Source organism: Calidris pugnax, unplaced genomic scaffold (assembly GCF_001431845.1).
Source record: "Calidris pugnax isolate Ruff unplaced genomic scaffold, ASM143184v1 scaffold24, whole genome shotgun sequence".
Classification (NCBI taxonomy): domain Eukaryota; kingdom Metazoa; phylum Chordata; class Aves; order Charadriiformes; family Scolopacidae; genus Calidris; species Calidris pugnax.
The window spans coordinates 30,015,359-30,033,989 of NW_015090922.1; the positions used below are offsets into that span (position 1 = coordinate 30,015,359).

Consider the following 18,631-nt stretch of genomic DNA (forward strand, 5'->3'; position numbering starts at 1 on the left):
TTCAGATTAGCTGATCCTGCAAACCATAGCTAAAGTAATTGTGATTGCCACAATGGATTTTCTACCATTGACAATGTGGGATAAAAAGGAACTGTAAAGTGATAAAGATAAAAAGAGAAGACAGAAGGTATGATCAGAGAACAAGTTTGCTTTCACAGTCAGTCAAAGGAAAACCATTTGTCTGGTTTTGTAATCCGGATGCTTAGAAGCAGGTACAGTGTTCTTCGCTTCTTAGTGTCACTCAAAGCTAATTCAGTGCAACGATTATCTTTTTCTCACTGTTAGCATATTATTTTCTTTTTATATTGAATGTAACTTCCAGTGCATAACCGTAGCGCTTTATGTGTTGGCAGATGGCAAATGTGGAAACCCCCATCTGTCCAAGGGGTGCTGCCAGGGGCCACGGGGGGGGAGCTGCAGGCGGCTGGGGGCACCCTGTGAGGGTGATGGGGGAACAGGAGACAGAGGGGAGGATTGTAGATTGAATCCTAGGGGTTATAGCATGCAGGATCCATTGATGTTTTTTGCTCATACAAACATTCAGTGTGAGAAAGTCTGTCATATGTCTCAGGCTCACTTAACCTAAGGCAATATTATTAGTGTGATAGCTGTGCTGGTATCGCCCCCCTCCCTTTCATGAGGGTAAGGTATGAAACCTCTGATGAGAGCAAAGGTATGAAAACCATGTATTATGTACATACAAAAGCAGCATGAATTTTCCGTATGAAATCAATGAAATATAAAATCAGTGTTGCTGGGGAAAATTCTGTGCCCTTTGAATTGCATTGTTGTTCACAGGGGTTTCCTGGGTGTGGGGCACAATTTTGGGTGATTTCTGTGAGCTGTACTCCCCCTTGCTATTTTTCCAGAGCCAGATCTGTGGAGTTTGTACATTCATGCTCACTTCCACACTGGCAGGTGTGTTATTCTGTTTCCTTCTGAAACACAAGACTCTCATTTAGGGATTGTAGCCACAAAAATACATTTAAACATGCCTGATAAAGGCTAATACTTGAAAATTATGCTTCTTGAAGAAATCTGGGAAGAATGAATAGAGGTAAAGAAGCTCTTACCTACAAGGAAAAGCTTTAATTATTGAACGCATAGTAGTGACACAGCTGCTGGCCTGTATTTGATGAATTGTACAGTAACAGTCTGTTCTAAACACACAAACAAATGACAGATCATCTCTTTTCAATTATGTTTCAGTACAGAGGCAACCTTTCATAAAAGTATGTCCCAATGTGTTAGTTTCACTTCTGTCTAATTTTGTTCCTGATTAAATGGATTAAAGTGACTCTCTGAGAGAAGAGGAGTATAAAAATAGCCAACAGCTCACTAGACCATTTTGAAAAGAGAAATACACTAAACCTAACCAGGACTGAAGAAACACCACCCTCATTACTGTATCAGTATTTATAGGCAGAAAGGTTACCAAAATCATTATTTTTCAGTTTCAGTGTTCCTTCTTGTTTCCACAAAAAATATCAATGCTTTTTGTGAACTACAGTCATTTTTCTCACAGAAATGTTGGAGTGCCTTTGTGAGAATAAAATAAGTTGGCAGGTGGCAAATATGAGAATACTTGAACTTGGCTTCCAGGCTGAATTTTCATTTACGCTTCTGGACAGAATAAATTAGCAGGGGCTGAGATCCGTACCATTAAGCTGTGACCAGTCATTGTGCTCTACGATCACTTCTATTACTCCAGCGTGAATGTAGCTACCTTTGGAGTTAATTTTAGGTCCAGTGAATCCAAGCCCTGATTACGTGTGTGCTTGCCTTTATTATTATGAGGAGAAAACCTGTAGCTCCTTTTCCTGCTGGAAGCAGGTACTTTGCATTTGTTGGCTTTGAACACCCTGTTCTTTCTGAGCTCAATTTGCATGCCCACCCTGAGCACGCTGTGGAGTAAGAAGGAGGCTCCCTGCACGAGTGTCGCAGGCCATGCGTCCTTCAGACATGAGATTAGACAGACTTTGAGGATCTTTTTTCTTTCTGGGGGCAGTGGATTCATTGAGGGTTTCTTTACACGTGTATTTGAGTCTTGTGTATCTCCTTACCTGTCTAAAAGGTTTTATTCATGTTTATTAACTTCAGTCTGTGTTTGCCTAATGAATATTTGGTTTTTGCTTTACAGCATTCTTCTTGATGAAGAGGGCCACATTAAGATAACAGGTATGTGAGGAACAGAAAACGTCTACAAACTGATTTTTTTTCTGCATTATGGTCTTTGCTTGGAAAGAGTTTTCTTGCAAAAACTCAAAAGCTGGAAAAGTTTGAGTATTGGAGTTCTCTTTGGCAATTTGTCAAGCACCCGTGCTGCACAGCACATGGAGAACATAGTGTTTTCTTGGTAGAAATGTAGTCCTGCCTGATATGAAGCGTGGCTGCCTACCACCATGGGTGGAAGGATGCTTCCTGTATGACTGATAACTCCACATCGAATTCTCTGAATTGTAACTGTGCAGAGGTTACCTGGAAGGTGCTGTCTGGCTATCCTTTTCACTGGTGTCCATCTGGGATTATTATTCCAAATGCTTTGGTTATCTGATCAAGGATTCTTACCAGCATTGTCTTCATCAAACCTAAACTGTGTATTTCTGCTTATTTAAACTCTTTCTGCTTTGGGCCAGAACCTCATTCTGAACAGAGAAAATAATACATCTATTTCAGGATGTACTAACAAATGCCAACCAGGCACTCCACGTAGGTACGGCTTAAAACCTGACACGCCTTTTTTTTCTTTCAATTTATTTAGATTTTGGTCTCAGTAAAGAAGCCATCGACCATGACAAGAGAGCGTATTCGTTCTGTGGGACAATAGAGTATATGGCCCCAGAGGTGGTCAACCGACGAGGACACACACAGAGTGCAGACTGGTGGTCTTTCGGCGTACTCATGGTAATGGAAAAGTTGTGTTTGTTTGTTGGAGGGGTGGCTGTAGCAGTCATCAGATCCTGCAAGTACTGCTTCCAGCAATTAAGGATTGATAGCAAAGTAGATGTGTAATGATTGCCTGATCATTTTCATAGCATCAGTGATAGAGAACCAGCTGCTCCTGGCAGTATATGAGGTAACATTTAGCCCCAGATTCTCTCTATTCCTTCTCAAAGTCCTTTGCTGTTTCAGGTGGTTATGGCGAGGCATGAATATTTCTACCGCACAGAAACAGGGCTTGAGTAGCACAGAAGAGCACAAGCATTTCAGAAGGAATACCTGTCTGGTTGCTAACATGGTTCCTGTGAGGAAACAATTCCCCAAGCAGCACTTTTCAGAAGTTAGGGAAATCCTCTTAGAAAAACTCAGAGATTTACTCTTTTTTTCTGCAAAATATAGATTAAAAAGGACATATTTTAGAGGCCGCTCTGAATGTTTCGCAGGACATCAGTGGTTCTTTTGCCATTTATTTGTCTTCATATCAGCATTGCTGAATCTTGGTCCGCTAATGAGATTCAGGTAGATTAGGACTGGTGCTAGATTTCCTGTAGTCTTATGAGCTGGTGGGAGGCTGTCACTCAAAAACCTCCTTTTCTCCTGGTGGAAGAAGAAAACAAATACATACGGGCACTGTGTCATCCTCTGTTTTTCTTCTGTACTATTTTGCTCTGTCTTGATTATGACTAGTTTGGGATGTTTGCTTTGTGCTGAGTGCATGCTGAAGCTGGTTTTAAAATGATGCATGTGAAACAGTTTTAAAATGACTGCTATTCTCATGGGAGGAAATCATCAGAAACAGACACAAATGTGCACAGAGGAATAGTTAGGGATTCATCTTTTTCTTGCATGTCTTCGCATTGGATTATAACTATACAAAAGTTTCAATCTTTCCCCGCTTGCTTCACTTTTAAGTCCTGCAAGCTATTGTGGAGGTAGTTTAAATGGAATCAATATGAGACATTGTGCTAATTCATTTTTTGTACGTGGAAATCAATGAAAAGTTAGTTAAAATGCAACATGAATTAACCAAAAAATCAGTCATGCTGGATTAATCTGATATTTTACTTGATGAGATAGCCAGCTTTATCTAAACAAAGTAAATGAAGTGGCTCTCATGTGCCACCATTATAGTAAAGTATTTGATACAGTGTTGCAGGAGAAATTAATTAACTAAAGATGCTTATTACTCCAATAATGGTCCAAAGATGGTACACATACTATCCCATGAATATGAATACATCACAGGGAAAAACACCACAGAGAGAAAGGAGCTATTTCAGCTGAAGAGTAATGTTGCCCAAGAGCAGGAAGGAATAAATTCATTGTGAAATGTAGTTAACCTGGAAAGCAGAAGAAAACTCCTGACTACTTAAGAAGTGAGGCCCTAGAAAACACTTTCCAAGAAGAGCTCTGTGAGAGATATCTGACGACAGTGGAGCTGCTTGGCTTACGAGAAGGACCCAGCAACATCCTCCTGAGTGCTGCAGGATTTGACACTGGGATGCGTTGTCAGGAAAGTTTTTCTATCAACACAGCAGCCATCTAAAATTAGGTGTTCAGGTGCTAATGCGCTCCCGCCTGCATCCATCCATCCTCTTCAGTCTGTGGTATGAAGGGAAGATCAAAGATCATTTCCTGTGGTATGGAAGCTGTTTTAGGTAGCTGCATTTTACACTACATACCACAATCCATACAGTATGTTTAAGTGCTGTTTACCCTAAGCAGACAACTGCCACCAAAAGAAGTAAGGGTAGGAAGCAATGTGAAAACTAGTGAAGATGTGGGGTCAGGAGGGCCTACATCATTGATCTAACTCATCGACAGCTATTAATCTAAGTAAATACTGTAATTTATTACCTGAATTTAAAAGGAGTGGAACTTCCTTACCTCCTATGGCCACAAATCCATTTGTGGAAGCTCAGCACTTCTGAACCACATATGTTTATTCAAGAAAGTCAATAGGGTATGTCTCCTATAATAAATATATGATAACCCTTTAAATTTTTTGGGGTTTTTTTTTTTTTTTTTGGGGTTATCTGTGCCTTCTCACTATCTCCAGTTAAATGGTGATGTATTTGGTATATAGATTGTTTTTCTTTCACCTGCTAATGAACTTGGCTCCTTCCCCTCTGTTTTTTGTTAGGCTTGCTTTTTTTTTTCCCCCTCCAGCTCTCTCCTCATCCCTAGGGACTCAATGCATTAGAATTACAAAAGATAAGAATCCATATAAATGGGGATGAGTTAAAGAGAGTAAAATCTTTCTAACTATAAGCTAATGCTTTAAGCCTTTGAGTGCCATCTTAGAGAAAAATAGCTCTAATCAGTTGAATCTTTTTTTCCTTTTCAGCAATTAGCTGGTTGGGGCAGAAAAAAGGGTATTTCCATACTATAAAAATGCAGGAGGATTTTCTGCTGCTGTCTTTTGCTCTGCTTATTTCTCCTAGTTTTCCTTGGTCTGTCACTTGTATGTTCTATTAGAGGAGCTGGTTTTCTGCCAGTCTGAAAAACTGAAGAGAATTAAAACGGTATTATTTCGCAATATGATGTGAGATATACAAAGAAAATGTACCAGTTGGTAGCATATGCATAGATTGAAAGGAAGTGAACACGATAGTGCAATTTTCATACCTTAAATTTTGATCAATAGAAGGAACAAATTAGGCAGATAGTGATAAAATGGCCTGTAGCCTAGCCATCAGAAGAGCAAACAAACACTCTCTTGTCTGTTTTCTTATGTGAAGAGGGATTAACACTACAATATCAAGAGTCGGGGTGTACTAGCAGCTCCTTACCATCCTGCATTGACCAGGCACAAGCTGGAATCAAACTGAATGATCCTTGAAGACAACATTAATGTGGCGTGCTGTGATCAAAGCAAATTTATCTGAAAAAGAGTAAAATCTGGTCTTATTAACTTATTAATTAATAATAATAACTTATTAAATAATTATGTTATTATTTATTTTATTATTTATTATTCAAGAGGAGTTTTATTATCATAACAGTAAAACTTCATTTACCAGCTAAGTCCTTGACACAGGCTGCAAAACCAAAACTGTTCTCTGCTCTGCTTGCTCACTCCTCAGTTTGTTTGAGTTATTTTATGGTATGTATCAACTCCTACAGCTATATACATCTTGAAATTAACCCTTTCCGAGCATTCCAGAGGATGCCTTGGGATCCCTTCCGAGGATTCCAGAGTAGCTGCCTCTCATTTAGTATGTGATGACAACTGGTGGGACCCAATTAGAATGTTGTGCTGGTGAATTTGTGTGGTTTGTTGTGACCAGACAGATTTTGTTTTCTGCCTTCCTGCATCTTACTCATTGCACTGAAGGTTTTGGATAGGACTTGTTCTAGAAAAGCTTTGCATCAACAAATCTGCATGGACTAGCAATTGACTTTAATTGTTAAAAAGTTGTGTGCAGGACTAATGCCTTTTCAGCTGCACTGGAGGAGGCTTGATGCCCGCACTGCCATCTGTGGGGCCCAGATAAGCTGTGTCTATAACATGCACAGGTCTCTGGGAAGGCCTCTCAAGGCAGTGGGTTTGTAGTTCATTGTACCACCTCATTTACAAAGCCACAGACCTCATGGAAGTTGTATCTCTTTGCAGTTTGGGAAAAAACACTGTATGCCCATGAGAGTCATGTGGGCAGAGAGGGGAATATAATTAGCGAAGAAGGGGTGTGATGACTCAGTAGGCAGTCCCAAATAAAAAGAAATGTGTTTATATTTGTCAGCAGTGTAGTGAATGTGTGAGTAGTGAAGTCTCCACAAGAAAAAAAAAAGCTATTCTTTTGGTATCCAGAGAAAGTAGTCTGTTCTGTAGTAATTTTGTAGTAAATGTACAATTGCATTGGAAATATCAGTATGAGACATCAAAGCAATAGTCTGCTTTTATAAAATCCCATCATAACACTTGGGTTTTTCCCAGTCCAAGAGATGATCTTCATGAGCAGTATTTCGAATGTTTATGTCAGCTGCTATGTGAAAGTATTCAGACCCTCTGCAAACACTAATTCATTGTGCTTCACACCTGCCAATAATGAAAAATACTTAATTCATTTTATGAATGGTAGAACAATGGAGTGGCAGACCAGCTCCCAGCTACCTGCAAAATAACTGGAAGTGTTGAGAGGGGAACCCAGCCATTCTGACAAGACCGTCTCTCTTTGCTCTCCAAATCCAAGTGGTATCAAGTTTCTTTGTAACCCTGAATTTTATCCTAAGATCGCCATACTTTAGCAGACTTCAGCTGAAGTAATTTACGCAATCTGCTCTCCTTCCATCTGCTAGAAAGATTCATCTGGCAATTACCCCAGGCTGCGGATTTTTTTCTCATTGATTCTGTTCCTCAATGACCTACCAAGGTCGCTTCTTGAATCTATTCCCTGAGGAAATGTGGCTCTTTCCCGAGGTCTTCCCACTTAGATATCTTCTGGGGTCTCCAGTGCTGGTGTTTTGCCTACTGAAATTGGTGATTGCCCTGAAAACTAGAGAAAGGAACCACTGCAGAGTATGTTGAGACCTAAGCAGGGGCTGGATTAGATGACTCCAGAGGCCTCTTCCCATCGGGATTTAATTCTGTGGTTCTCTTGTGGTTCTCTGTGGCAGCTGAACTGGAACAGGGAAGATTTGCCTTTCTTGCTGAATGTTGGTACACAAAGGAAGTGAAGGTTGGAAGGAGGCACAGCCTTCTGAAGCACTGGCTAACAGAAGGTGGCCCTCCAGAATACCCAGGAAGCGAATCATTTGGGAGTCAAGGAGCAAACAGATGGTTTATGCAGATGGGGAAGTGGGGAGAGTGAAAACTGAGGCTCCTGGCAAAACTATAGGGTCTGCTTTAATAGCCAAAAATACTACAGAGTTTCTTCACACCTAGGCTCAGCTCCTTGTCAACCTGCTGTGACCCATACAACTCTGTATTTATGTGCAAGGGTGTTAGCAGCCAGTGCTCACTTCTGCTTGCGTGTTTACGTTTAGTGAGATTTTTGATTTTTTGAAAAAAATAAGCAGGGAGACAGGTTGTTGTGTGGTGAAGCAGTAGCTTTAACTGATGAGATGAACTATTCCAATTTTATTTTTTTTCAGTCTTGTTATTTCATCTTTAACTTTCAACACATTTAATGAGGACTGAAATTGAGAAACCAGTGCTTTCTTCCAGCTGCTGCTTAGTCGAGTCCATTGAAGTAAAAAGCTCTGGTACATTTAACTCATATAGCTGCCTTTCACTTTAAATATTGATGTTAAGTGCGTTTCTTCTGAATCTGAATTAATCTCAACATTAAACCTGTGTAATTGGAGATGTGGTAACAAAGTGCTAGCCATTAGAGCAGGGCAGTAAATATTCCCTGAAGCCTCCAGGACCATCATTTCCCCTGCTGCCTCCTGCAACTTAAATTTCTTTTTTTGCTTCCTTCCTTCCCTCTTGGACACAGCGTCTGAATTTCGTGGCTTCAGGTTTCTTGGCCCCATGCAGCCACTGGTGCATTTGGAGATCTTTCTGTGATACTGGGGTGGGTGGGAACTACAGTCGCCTTCTTCTCACATAGTCACTGACCAAGCAGTTGCTTATATCTGTATCATCTGCATCAGCAGTGTCAAGCCCATTTCTGCCAAAAGAAATGAGCTGTAGCAGTCATTGTTAGTGCCGTTCAATTAGATTTATTATAACAACAAAGTAACATGAGCAAGTGTAAGTGAACATTAGGTACTTAACCCTGAATGTAAACTCTTTAGAAATCATGAGGAAGGTTTGGTACAATCTGTACCACTTCTGCTGCTGCCCTGGGAAGTAACATTCTATGCCCCTCGTCTCCACTATATCTGAACACTTTGATCAGGACTAAGGCTCTACTTTGGCTTTACTTTGAAAATGGTGCTTGAGCTCCAGCGTCATTTAGGCAGTTTTAAAAATTCTCCCCCATAGTGTTTCTCTCTAGAAGATGAGCTGCTTTCCTCCAGCTCTACCAGGGAGCTCTTCTCTCCTAGACAGAATCACATGGGGTTGGAAGGGACCTCTGGAAATCACCTAGTCCAACCCCCCTGCCAAAGCAGGTCCACCTAGAGCAGGTTGCACAGGAACTTGTCCAGGTGGGTTTTGAATGTCTCCAGAGAAGGAGACTCCACCACCTCCATGGGCAGCCTATTGCAGTGCTCTGCCACCCTCAAAGTAAAGAAGTTCCTCCTCATGTTTAGGTGGAACTTCTTACATGAGGAGGAACTTCTTTACTGACTAAGCAGGAGTTTACACTTTTGTATTTTCCAAATCTTGTTTATATCTTTCAGCCATACACACTTTTAGAAAACTGTTTTCTCCTTGTATCTACTATGAGTTTTATTGGCTTGAGGTAATTTGTTACTAATGCAGATTCATCCTTCAGTAAACTATAGGCAGTTAGTTATCTGGCCTCTAAACGTCTCGTCTGCCCTCCTCCCAAAACTAGCATTACAGTGTCACGGTTACAGCTTTGTTATGTTTTCTTATATTTTTCTTATGGTATGGCTATATTTAATCTGGGAAAAGGGAAGAATCAGGCTGTGGGGCAGTCTCACACAAGTTTTGGTAACGAGAGGACCTTTTTTGCACGAATGTGCTTCCTGAGAGCAGTGAAGTTACTTGTGTGATGAGATACAAAAACTACATATGGGTTGCAGAGTCTTCCCTGCCTTAACAGGCATTTAATTATAGCAATGCTGATTAATTAGTAGGTACATATTATAGTAGAAGAGATCCAAAGCCTGAGTCACAGACAGAAGCAAATAACAGTTCTCCTTACCCTCAAACGGACATTGTCCTCCTTTGTGCCCAGGCTGAATGATGTTCCTGGTGTCTTTGTGTTTCGTGATGCATAACCTTCATCATCCCTTAGTCAGAGGAACCAGCTGCTGCTCATACCCCCATGAAACACTGTGGCAGGAGCTGCATGAAAGACCTGATATTGAATCCATATTAGACGAGCTTCTTTGGCTGGAGTTTGGGGGGGAGGGTTGTTACAAATGTGAAATTCTGTCAAATTTACTGAAAGCACTAATCTGTTTCAAAGGAACCATAACTGATTGATGTTTTCCTGTGTGAGTTAGGCAAATAATTGATGATGATTGCTGAGTTTGCTTTGAGATTTGGGTTCAGTTAAATGTGACACTTGCAAAATTTATCACTAAGTGCAGCCAGGAGAACCAAAGCGGGAGAGAAAAACACATGCTCGAATGCCTTCAGAATGTGGGGTTTGTGCATGTTTCTCCTGCAAAGTATAGCAGTGGCATCTCTAAGTGCTGCAAATAAACAGTCAAAGAGGTGGTTCAACTCAAGGTAAGAAGATGAAGAGTGGCATGTTTAACCCATTTCCCTTGCACCACAGTCCATGCCAAACATCTAAGAACAGCCATACCCCTTCACACTAAGTGTCCCCCAAGCCAAATATGTCATCTCCAGCATTGGCCATAAAATGGGTGCTGGAGGAAGTAGCATATATGACCTTTCTTTCCAAAAAGACTAAAACTTGACCCCAAGTATCAGTGTAAACAGTTTGTAACAAGACGCTTGAACAAAACAGTCATGTTGGTTCTTCATGTTCTACATTGGAGAATAAATCTTATGAAGAGTGATTGAAGGAGCTGGGACTGTTTAGTTTGAGGAAGAGGAGGCTGAGGGGAGACCTCATCACTCTCTACCACTACTTGAAAGGACATTGTGGAGAGGTTGGTGCTGGTCTCTTCTCGCAGGTAATTAGTGATAGAACAAGAGGGAATGGCTGTAAGTTGCAACAGGGTAGGTTTAGACTGAACATTAGGAAAAATTCTTCAGAGAAGGAGTGGTCAGACACTGGAATAGGCTGCCCAGAGAGGTGGTTGAGTCACCATCCCTGACTGTGAGTCATTTGATGTGGTGTTGGGAGATATGGTGTAGGGGAGCACTTTGTAGAGTAGGGTTGATGGTTGGACTCAACAATCCCAAGGATCTTTTCCAGCCTGAACAATTCTATGATTCTACATGATGCAGTGCATTTTTTTATGAATGACAGCTTGTTGGGCCATTTTTTTCCCTCAAGTTTTCAGTTGCGTTAGAGATAGGAGGTGGGTGTGGTGTCTATCAACTATGCAGACTGTCTCAATGCTCATTTGATTTACCATTTTGTTGTTACTCCACAGTTTGAGATGCTGACGGGATCATTACCCTTCCAGGGAAAAGACAGAAAGGAGACAATGGCTCTCATTCTCAAGTGAGTACCGAAACTGCTTTCCTTGCTCTGACTGTGAGTTAACTGTACCCTCTGGGCAGCCTACAGCTCCCAGGTATATGAAAGGTAGAGAATAATAATGTCTTTTTCAAAGCTCTGTAAGGCATAAATCTGGTAAGGCAAGCACAACTGCTGCCTGCATGTGGCTTTAAAATTGCCTTCAGAATAAATAGTAGGAAGTGAAATACTGAGAGGGCCTTACAAAAGAAATGTATCCTACTTTCTGTAATACAGAATGTCATTATCCACACAAAAGTGGGAACAGTCACATTTCTGCAGGACAGCTTATGTGTTGTTGTTGTCAAGTTTCAGATCTTTTCCTTGCAAATTTCCCGTTCATTTAATGTTAAGTGCAGACATACGGATTTGAATCTTATCTTTGTTCAATACAATTTTTCTCTGTAGTAGTGAATCGCCAAGGAAAATGTTTTATTTTCTTTAATTGATATGTGGTTTAGTATCATTGTTTTCATGAATTTTAGTTAGTTTGTTTAAATTCCTCTTGATTTTCAAATTTATTCCAGCAAGCTAAAAAAGTGAAAAAAATTTCTGTAGGAAAATGACCATATGTTGCTAAAGGTGTTAACAGATTCATTTGATCTACTGTACCTGTAATGAATAGAGTGGTAACTCCAACAGAACAAGATTGGGTCCTCAATCTGTATTGCATTTTGCTAAGGCAGCCCTTGGTCTCCAAATTCATGTCTGCCCATCTTGACTACTGCAATTCCACTTTGAAAACCACAGTGGGGTGGAGAAAATTTTTGAAAAAATCTATTTTCAAGTGTTGTGTTCTTTCAGAGCCAAGCTGGGAATGCCGCAGTTCTTGAGCGTAGAAGCCCAGAGCCTGCTGCGAGCCCTCTTCAAGAGGAACCCCTCCAACAGATTAGGTACGCGCGCATTTGATGGGGCATTTGCTATGTGTGCTCTGCCTTGTCTGGTGGTGATCATTTCTCTTGGTTCATCTTCCCTGGTAGTTATCCTCTTCATTATGCAGCCTTTTGCATTCCTTCCCAGAGTGCAGTGAACCTTGAGCATTACCAGAGAAATTTGCAAAGAGCACAGGGAAATCTAAAACATTGTATTAACCATTGAAATCTGGAGCCATTGGAACCTAAAACAATGTATTAACTTGTATTTTAATTTTTTCAATGAAGAGGGAGAGTAAACTACCAGCATTTATGAAGGGTTTAGGATAACTGCTGCATATGATAATATAAGGAACTGAGAAACAGGTATCTTTTTAATTCAGTGTAATTTAGCTGCAAATCTGAGGTGGAGAGCAAAAGAGAGTAGAATTTCTCTCTCCTATTCTCACATACATTTCAATGCTGTCTCATTCTGTTTGCTGGGAACATTTTCAAAGTAGGCTTTCTTCCTTATTACCCTAAATGTATTACCTCCTTTCTTACTACTGTGTTTTCACCTTTTGTTAGTAATCCTATTTAAATTGTGATAAACTAGAAGCATGTATTGGATCATGTATCTTATGCCATATCTTTGTTTTCGGGAGTTTTATTAAGTAATTAGTTGCATTTGGCAAGGTCATGGACAATGCCTGCTGCATGATTTTCATTGCAAATTTGGTCTTCAGTTTTTATGTGGAAAAATAAGAACAGCCATATCAAGTGAATGATATGAAGATAATAGCACTGTATTGTTTTTCATTTAAGAATCTTATCTAGTTCTGTGAAAAATATTGGAGGTTTCTTTTTTCCTCGTATCTCTCATATTCTGCATTTTGGATGAGCAAGGGAAGAATTTGCTTCTAAAAGAAAGGCACAAACATTTCCTTCGTGCCTCTGTTGGACATTTTGTAATTTTAGAACCTTCGGTTCTGTAAACTGTATCACAAGAAGAGAGCTAATGGGTCATATTTAAATACGTGGTTGACTGTCATTGCTATCCATGGGAGTTTTGGCAGCTAATAAATGACTTCTTTTTTAGAAAATGGCATAGACTGGTTAAATATTGAGACTTGTGACAAGCAAGTCCTGTGGACAAGGACAGTGTGGAGCAGGCTGCCGCTGGGAAGAGCAGGAGCCCAGAGACCTTGTGCCACAGAGGGACCAGGGGACAACCCAACCTCCCACAGGGCTGGGCAGGAATGGGAAGCCAGTCTCTCATCACCCTGCTGTGGCTCCTCTCCTCCTGGGGGGACAACCACACGGCCCATGGAGGCAATTCCCTCCCATGGGTTTTACCTCTTGACCTAAACAGTAACTTCTGTAGTTTGATATGCTGGAGAGATGATAGTGGAAAAAAAACACTTTCTCAGCAGGTTTCAATTGCTCTCAAGCAATTTGCTTGACATTAGACAAAATTAGAGTCTTGGGATTCCTAGGTTTAATCTACATTCAGAAAAAACAAGATGCTGCAGCAAATACAGACTTTTCCCCACTCCACTGCTCCATTCCTTTCTGCTGTTTCCTCCCTGTCTCCGTCTCTTGGTTTTGTTCTGCTCTGCTCATTTTGTGGCTTCCCACAAGCTGCTATCCATCCAAAATGGGGCTCCAGTTAAGTCAGTGGGAGTTTCTGGATACTGATCCTTAAATAAAAAGCTACTTACCAAAATAAGCAAAGTTGCTTAGTTTTAGCCATGACAGTTCTAGCCCCCATATCGACTCCCTTTTAATAACAGGGAGTTGCTAAGGGTCAAGGTTTTAAGCCTGAGGTTTATTGAAATACTGGTAAGGGTGGGAGAAAGAAAGAGATTATTTATAACAAAAACATCCAAGGAAGTAAAATCTAGAAGAGTAACAGAAAAATAGATCTTAACATTTCAGGGATAGTGGTGGAAATCTTCTGAAGGCTTTCTCTATTTTAACTGATTGAGAATCAGCACGAGGGACAATGAAAACAGCTTGTTGGTAATGAAAGAAGGAATACTTAAATGGTTGGCCTAAATACTGAACAGAAGTCAGTAGATAAAAGGACTGCTTCAACTTTGTGGATTTTAGCTTTTTCTGGGAAAGGAATAATAGTCTGAAGTTAAAAGAAAAGTAGGCTTAGACATCCTGTTTTGAAAAATCTTTGGAAAATTAATGAAGCGTGCTAAAATAAATGAATCATTTTATGGATCAAACACTTCTTTTCAGCCATTGTTTCAGAAGTTTGCAAATCTGGAAAGTGTTTGTATTTAGTTCCAAAGTGGTTTTAACTTTGGCAAGATGAAAGATGCTAAGCTTCAAAAATCATTTTATTCTGACTACCATCTTGCTTTTTGCCATTTCATTTTGATATCTTAACAAATAGAAATAAAGATTGATGATGTATTCTAAAATTTTGCTTTGAAACTTTGTTTTGAAGCATTGGATTATTAATGGAAAAAAATATTAGAGTCGAAGGGAGATACTCAGACAAGGCAGAGAAGAAATTTAGTAATCCAGTTTACCTGGTTCTATTTTTAAGACTGGTGAACATATTAATGCTTTAGAAAAATTTTTAAGGAGTTAAAAGTCTTCCTTCCTTTGGCATCCCTTCTTATAGGCCTGTTCTGTTCTTTTCTGAGCCTATACACTTTGCTGTACAAATAGTCTGCATACTATTGCTTTGGTATTATTCCTCTGATTAAGTACAACAAATTTCAGATTATGGACAAGAATAATTTCAAATTCTTAAAATAACTGGAATATCCAGGCAAACAAGGAGTAAGCATCTCAGAAAGGAAATTGTACTATGAAAGTGTTAGTTCATTACATTGCCAGGAATTTAGGCAAGGGACTAATTCTTGCCCTAAGACCTGGATCTGCTCAGGTGGGTAAATAAATGTAAAGAGCATTTCAGGAATTCCCTACACTGCTGAGCAATATAAATGTTCCAGAGTCCTTATAATTGAGAATCTTGGCCAAGAATGTATAGAGTAAAACCATGCACCAGCAGATTCAGAGTAAAAGCCAAAGAAATAGCTATTACTTCCTTAATCCCATGTTCTCAGAGAAGATACATTCTGCTTTGGCACATAGAAAACTTTGTTTTTCAATTTTATAAGATAATGAGTTTCAAAAACAAGTGTCACCTTTGTCAGAGTGACTGTGCATCTTTCTTGTAAACCTTAGAAACACATTTCAAAAAATCTAACCCACTAAAAAGATTTTGAACCTGTGGATACACTAAAATTTTATAATCTGAAGTTAAAGATTTGGAAACTCTTTCTGCTCATTTTGAATATCCAAATAATCATCTTTCAAATTCATAGGTCTCCCTTTTTCCCCTTAATATATTTCAAAGCTCAGATGATCCAAAGTGATTCAACAATCAAAACCAATTACAAATAAAACATTCTACTGTTACTGCTCATAGACACTTTTATTACAGGCATAAAACAATCTTAGATAATCAGGTTGTCGCTTATTAAAATGAGGCTGCTTTTATATAAATCCTTGCTCTCTATAATGTGTTTAAACTGGCAATTTGATCTGAAAGCATTATTTATCTTCTCAGACTCTCATGGGGCTGGGTAGCATGTAGGAATATTTACAGGCAGTAGGTTTGATTGTGCTGATTTTTCTTTACAGATAGGTTTGATTACTAAATTTAAGTTAAAGCAAAGTTAAAAAGAGCGATTAGAAACCTGAAGGAAGGTAAAAGGTTTGCAGTCGTGTGGTGTGCCATCATGTGCTGTGCTTCAGCAGTTTGCTAAATACTCATCTCTATGCCAAGAAGCATCCATCCCTATGAAACAGGACTTTCCAGTTATGACCTCTCCAGTGCTTCTCTTTTCTCTGCGAAGGCACATCTCTTTCCAGTACGACTTTAGATTTGCAGATGGCAGATGCATGGCTGAAACATGCTGTGCAAATCCAGAGAGACTCCTCCTTAAGCAGCAGTGCCCAACCTCTCCTATGGACTCCTGCAGCGGGGTCAGGGTTGCCCCTCCAGACTCCCAGAGATGTCCCTGAATGCACCCTTGGGCCACCTCCCTTCTCCAGGAGAGGCCACGAGCTGCTGCCTGTGGCCACAGCACACAGCCCAAGAGGGAACCGTGGGCTGCACCAGCAGGTCTCATGGTGGGGAAGATTGGGGAATAAAAGCTGCAGGAAGCACTGAACCTTTTCCGTGGTGTAAAATCAGTTGCTGGGAATTGGAAGTCCTTCACTCTTTGCAAAATTAGGCTATTACCATCCTAAATCTCTTTAATACATTAAGCTAACCAGAGATGGAGTCAAGCCCTGGCATTCCTAACAGCATATTCCTTCTGTGCCAGAGCTCTGAGGTGGCTCCAAGTGGGAAATGCCAATTTTTCAAACAAATGCCTGTCTCAACTTCATGCTGCATTCCTTACTGCACACTGCAGTCCCCCACTAAGAGAAGTAGCTATGGGTGGCCTTTTTCCTTGGTCCTGATTTCTGTATTGTTGTGGAAAAAACCAACAACAGTAGCAAAAAGTATGACTTTCAAATAGATCATCTGAAAAAGGCAGGTCGTCCCCATCACACAATGATGTATCTATCCATAAGCCCAGAAAAGAGGGAAAAGGGAAACAGTGGGGAAGGGACAGAACAGAGAAGATGGAATGCATTAGCTGTTATCCTCAGTCCAGGGAATGCTACCAGTAGTTTACAGGTCTGTAGCATTTAACTCAGTCCTTCAAACTCAGTTTGGCACTTGGATTTCACCTTTATGTAGCAAAGAACATCTACTGCACATTATGAAGTTTCCAGTCACCACCACTGAACACAAAACATGTTTCACAGATATTTCTTCTCTGAAGAGTTGCTTAATGTAATTCTCTTCAGAGTAACTGTGTTGGTTTCGTGTTTCTGTTGGCATTGCTAAAATCTGAATGAATCTGCCACGGGAATCTAGTGCAAACTTTAGATTATGCATTGAAAAAACATACTAGGGAAGATAAGGAACAAGTCTTATTACTATCTAAGTCTTAGGATTTTCTTGTTCAGTACCTGAACAAAAAATAACAAGCGCCTAGGGAAGAGTAAGAATAGGGTAAGCATATGTAATACTTCACCCAAATTCTCTCCCAGTCTACCACTGCTTTAAGGTCAAGCAAGGAGTTTCCTGAACCACTTGTGATTTGTCAATGAAGTAATCTTCAACAGATTTCTCTGCCCAACACTTTTCTGCCCTCCCCCTGAACCTATATAAATGTTTTGCGTCCACATCTTCTTTTCCAAGGATTTCTACATCACACAACTATCTGTTGCCTGAGGAAACGTGTCCAGGTTGTTCTGAAACTGATTCCTGCTAGCATCATGTGATGACCTATTGTAAATCCCTGGTCAGCTGTTTTCAGGTTAAAAAGTCCTGGCCCTCTCAGTCATTCCATACCATTCTGTGTTGCCCTTTGATTTTTCCTACCTTTAATAAGCATACTCCTTTATAGGTGAGGGTGTCAACTACAGTCCACATTCTAGTTGTAGGTGTACAACAGACTTACACAGTGACAGTGCAATGATGCTCTCCCTTTTGTCCTCTTTTTTCTTTCTGAGATTTTGTGTTGTTTAGCTAGAACTGTCTGTCTGTCATAACCCAAAGATCTCACTTCTCTTTGGGGTTGATCAGCTCCGAGCACATCATTTTGTATGATGGGCCAGGATTGTTTATCCTCATGTGCGTCACTTAGATTTGTCTGTACTGTAAGATCACCAGGATGGGGAGGTAATCAGAAGAACATTCCTTTTGCGTTACTTTCGCGCAGGCCTGACAGACAATCCTGCATGTTGTGTTCAGGAAGTGTTTGCTTTTCGTATCCATTCGTCAGTGGATGTTAAGCAGGCTGTAGGAAGCCGTTCCTGATCAGTGCATTTTAGCAAACATCGGTAATGTCTTGCACGCAGGGAGAGCAGATGTCACATTTTACAAAAGCTTGAGCTGACAAGACCTTTCTAAAGCTGCTTGTAATGTTGATCTTCAGAAAGTACAAATACTGCATATAAAAAACTGAGTCGTCTTAGGTGCTGAGTGCCTTTTGCAAGATGCTTATGAATCCCGAGTACTTTTAGGAATCAAGAGTGCTCAGCATCCTTGTAAAGAAGTGCTGGGTACCTTTCAGGAATGGATTCCAAAATTGCAATGCAAAGCATTTGCTTCCAGATGTTATTTCTCATACTGGAAAATGAAAGGTGCTATTAATAAAGTGAAATCAACCCCCAAAATGGCATGCTAAATAATCTCTGACAGTTGTTTAATTATTACTGAGCACCTGTTGGTTTTTGCGATGGCACTGAAGCAAATAAATTGAGCTAAAGGAATAAAAAAAGCAATCTTCAGTGAAGACATAAGGCAAAAGTAATGAAGGAATTGGATTCATTACCAAATCTCAGAGGAGCTTCCCTAAATTTCCCAGAATCACAGAATCACAGAATCGTAGTGGTTGGAAGGGACCTCAGAGATCATCGAGTCCAACCAACACACAAAAAAAAAAAAAAAAAAAAAAAAAAAAAAAAAAACCAACAAAAAAACAAAAACCCAAACCCACCACCAAAACA

The 18,631-nt window shown here is 40.1% G+C and overlaps 1 protein-coding gene across 2 annotated transcripts in view; it reads left to right on the forward strand.

Moving 5' to 3' along the window:
• Positions 1-18,631, forward strand: part of RPS6KA2 (ribosomal protein S6 kinase, 90kDa, polypeptide 2) — a 292,047-nt gene that overhangs the window by 225,365 nt on the left and 48,051 nt on the right. For both annotated transcript variants that reach the window (XM_014951152.1, XM_014951153.1), the window contains 4 exons: positions 2,141-2,178; positions 2,762-2,904; positions 11,095-11,165; positions 11,985-12,073. In XM_014951152.1, coding sequence (XP_014806638.1) covers positions 2,141-2,178; positions 2,762-2,904; positions 11,095-11,165; positions 11,985-12,073 — 341 coding nt within the window. The remainder of the gene's footprint in view (positions 1-2,140; positions 2,179-2,761; positions 2,905-11,094; positions 11,166-11,984; positions 12,074-18,631) is intronic.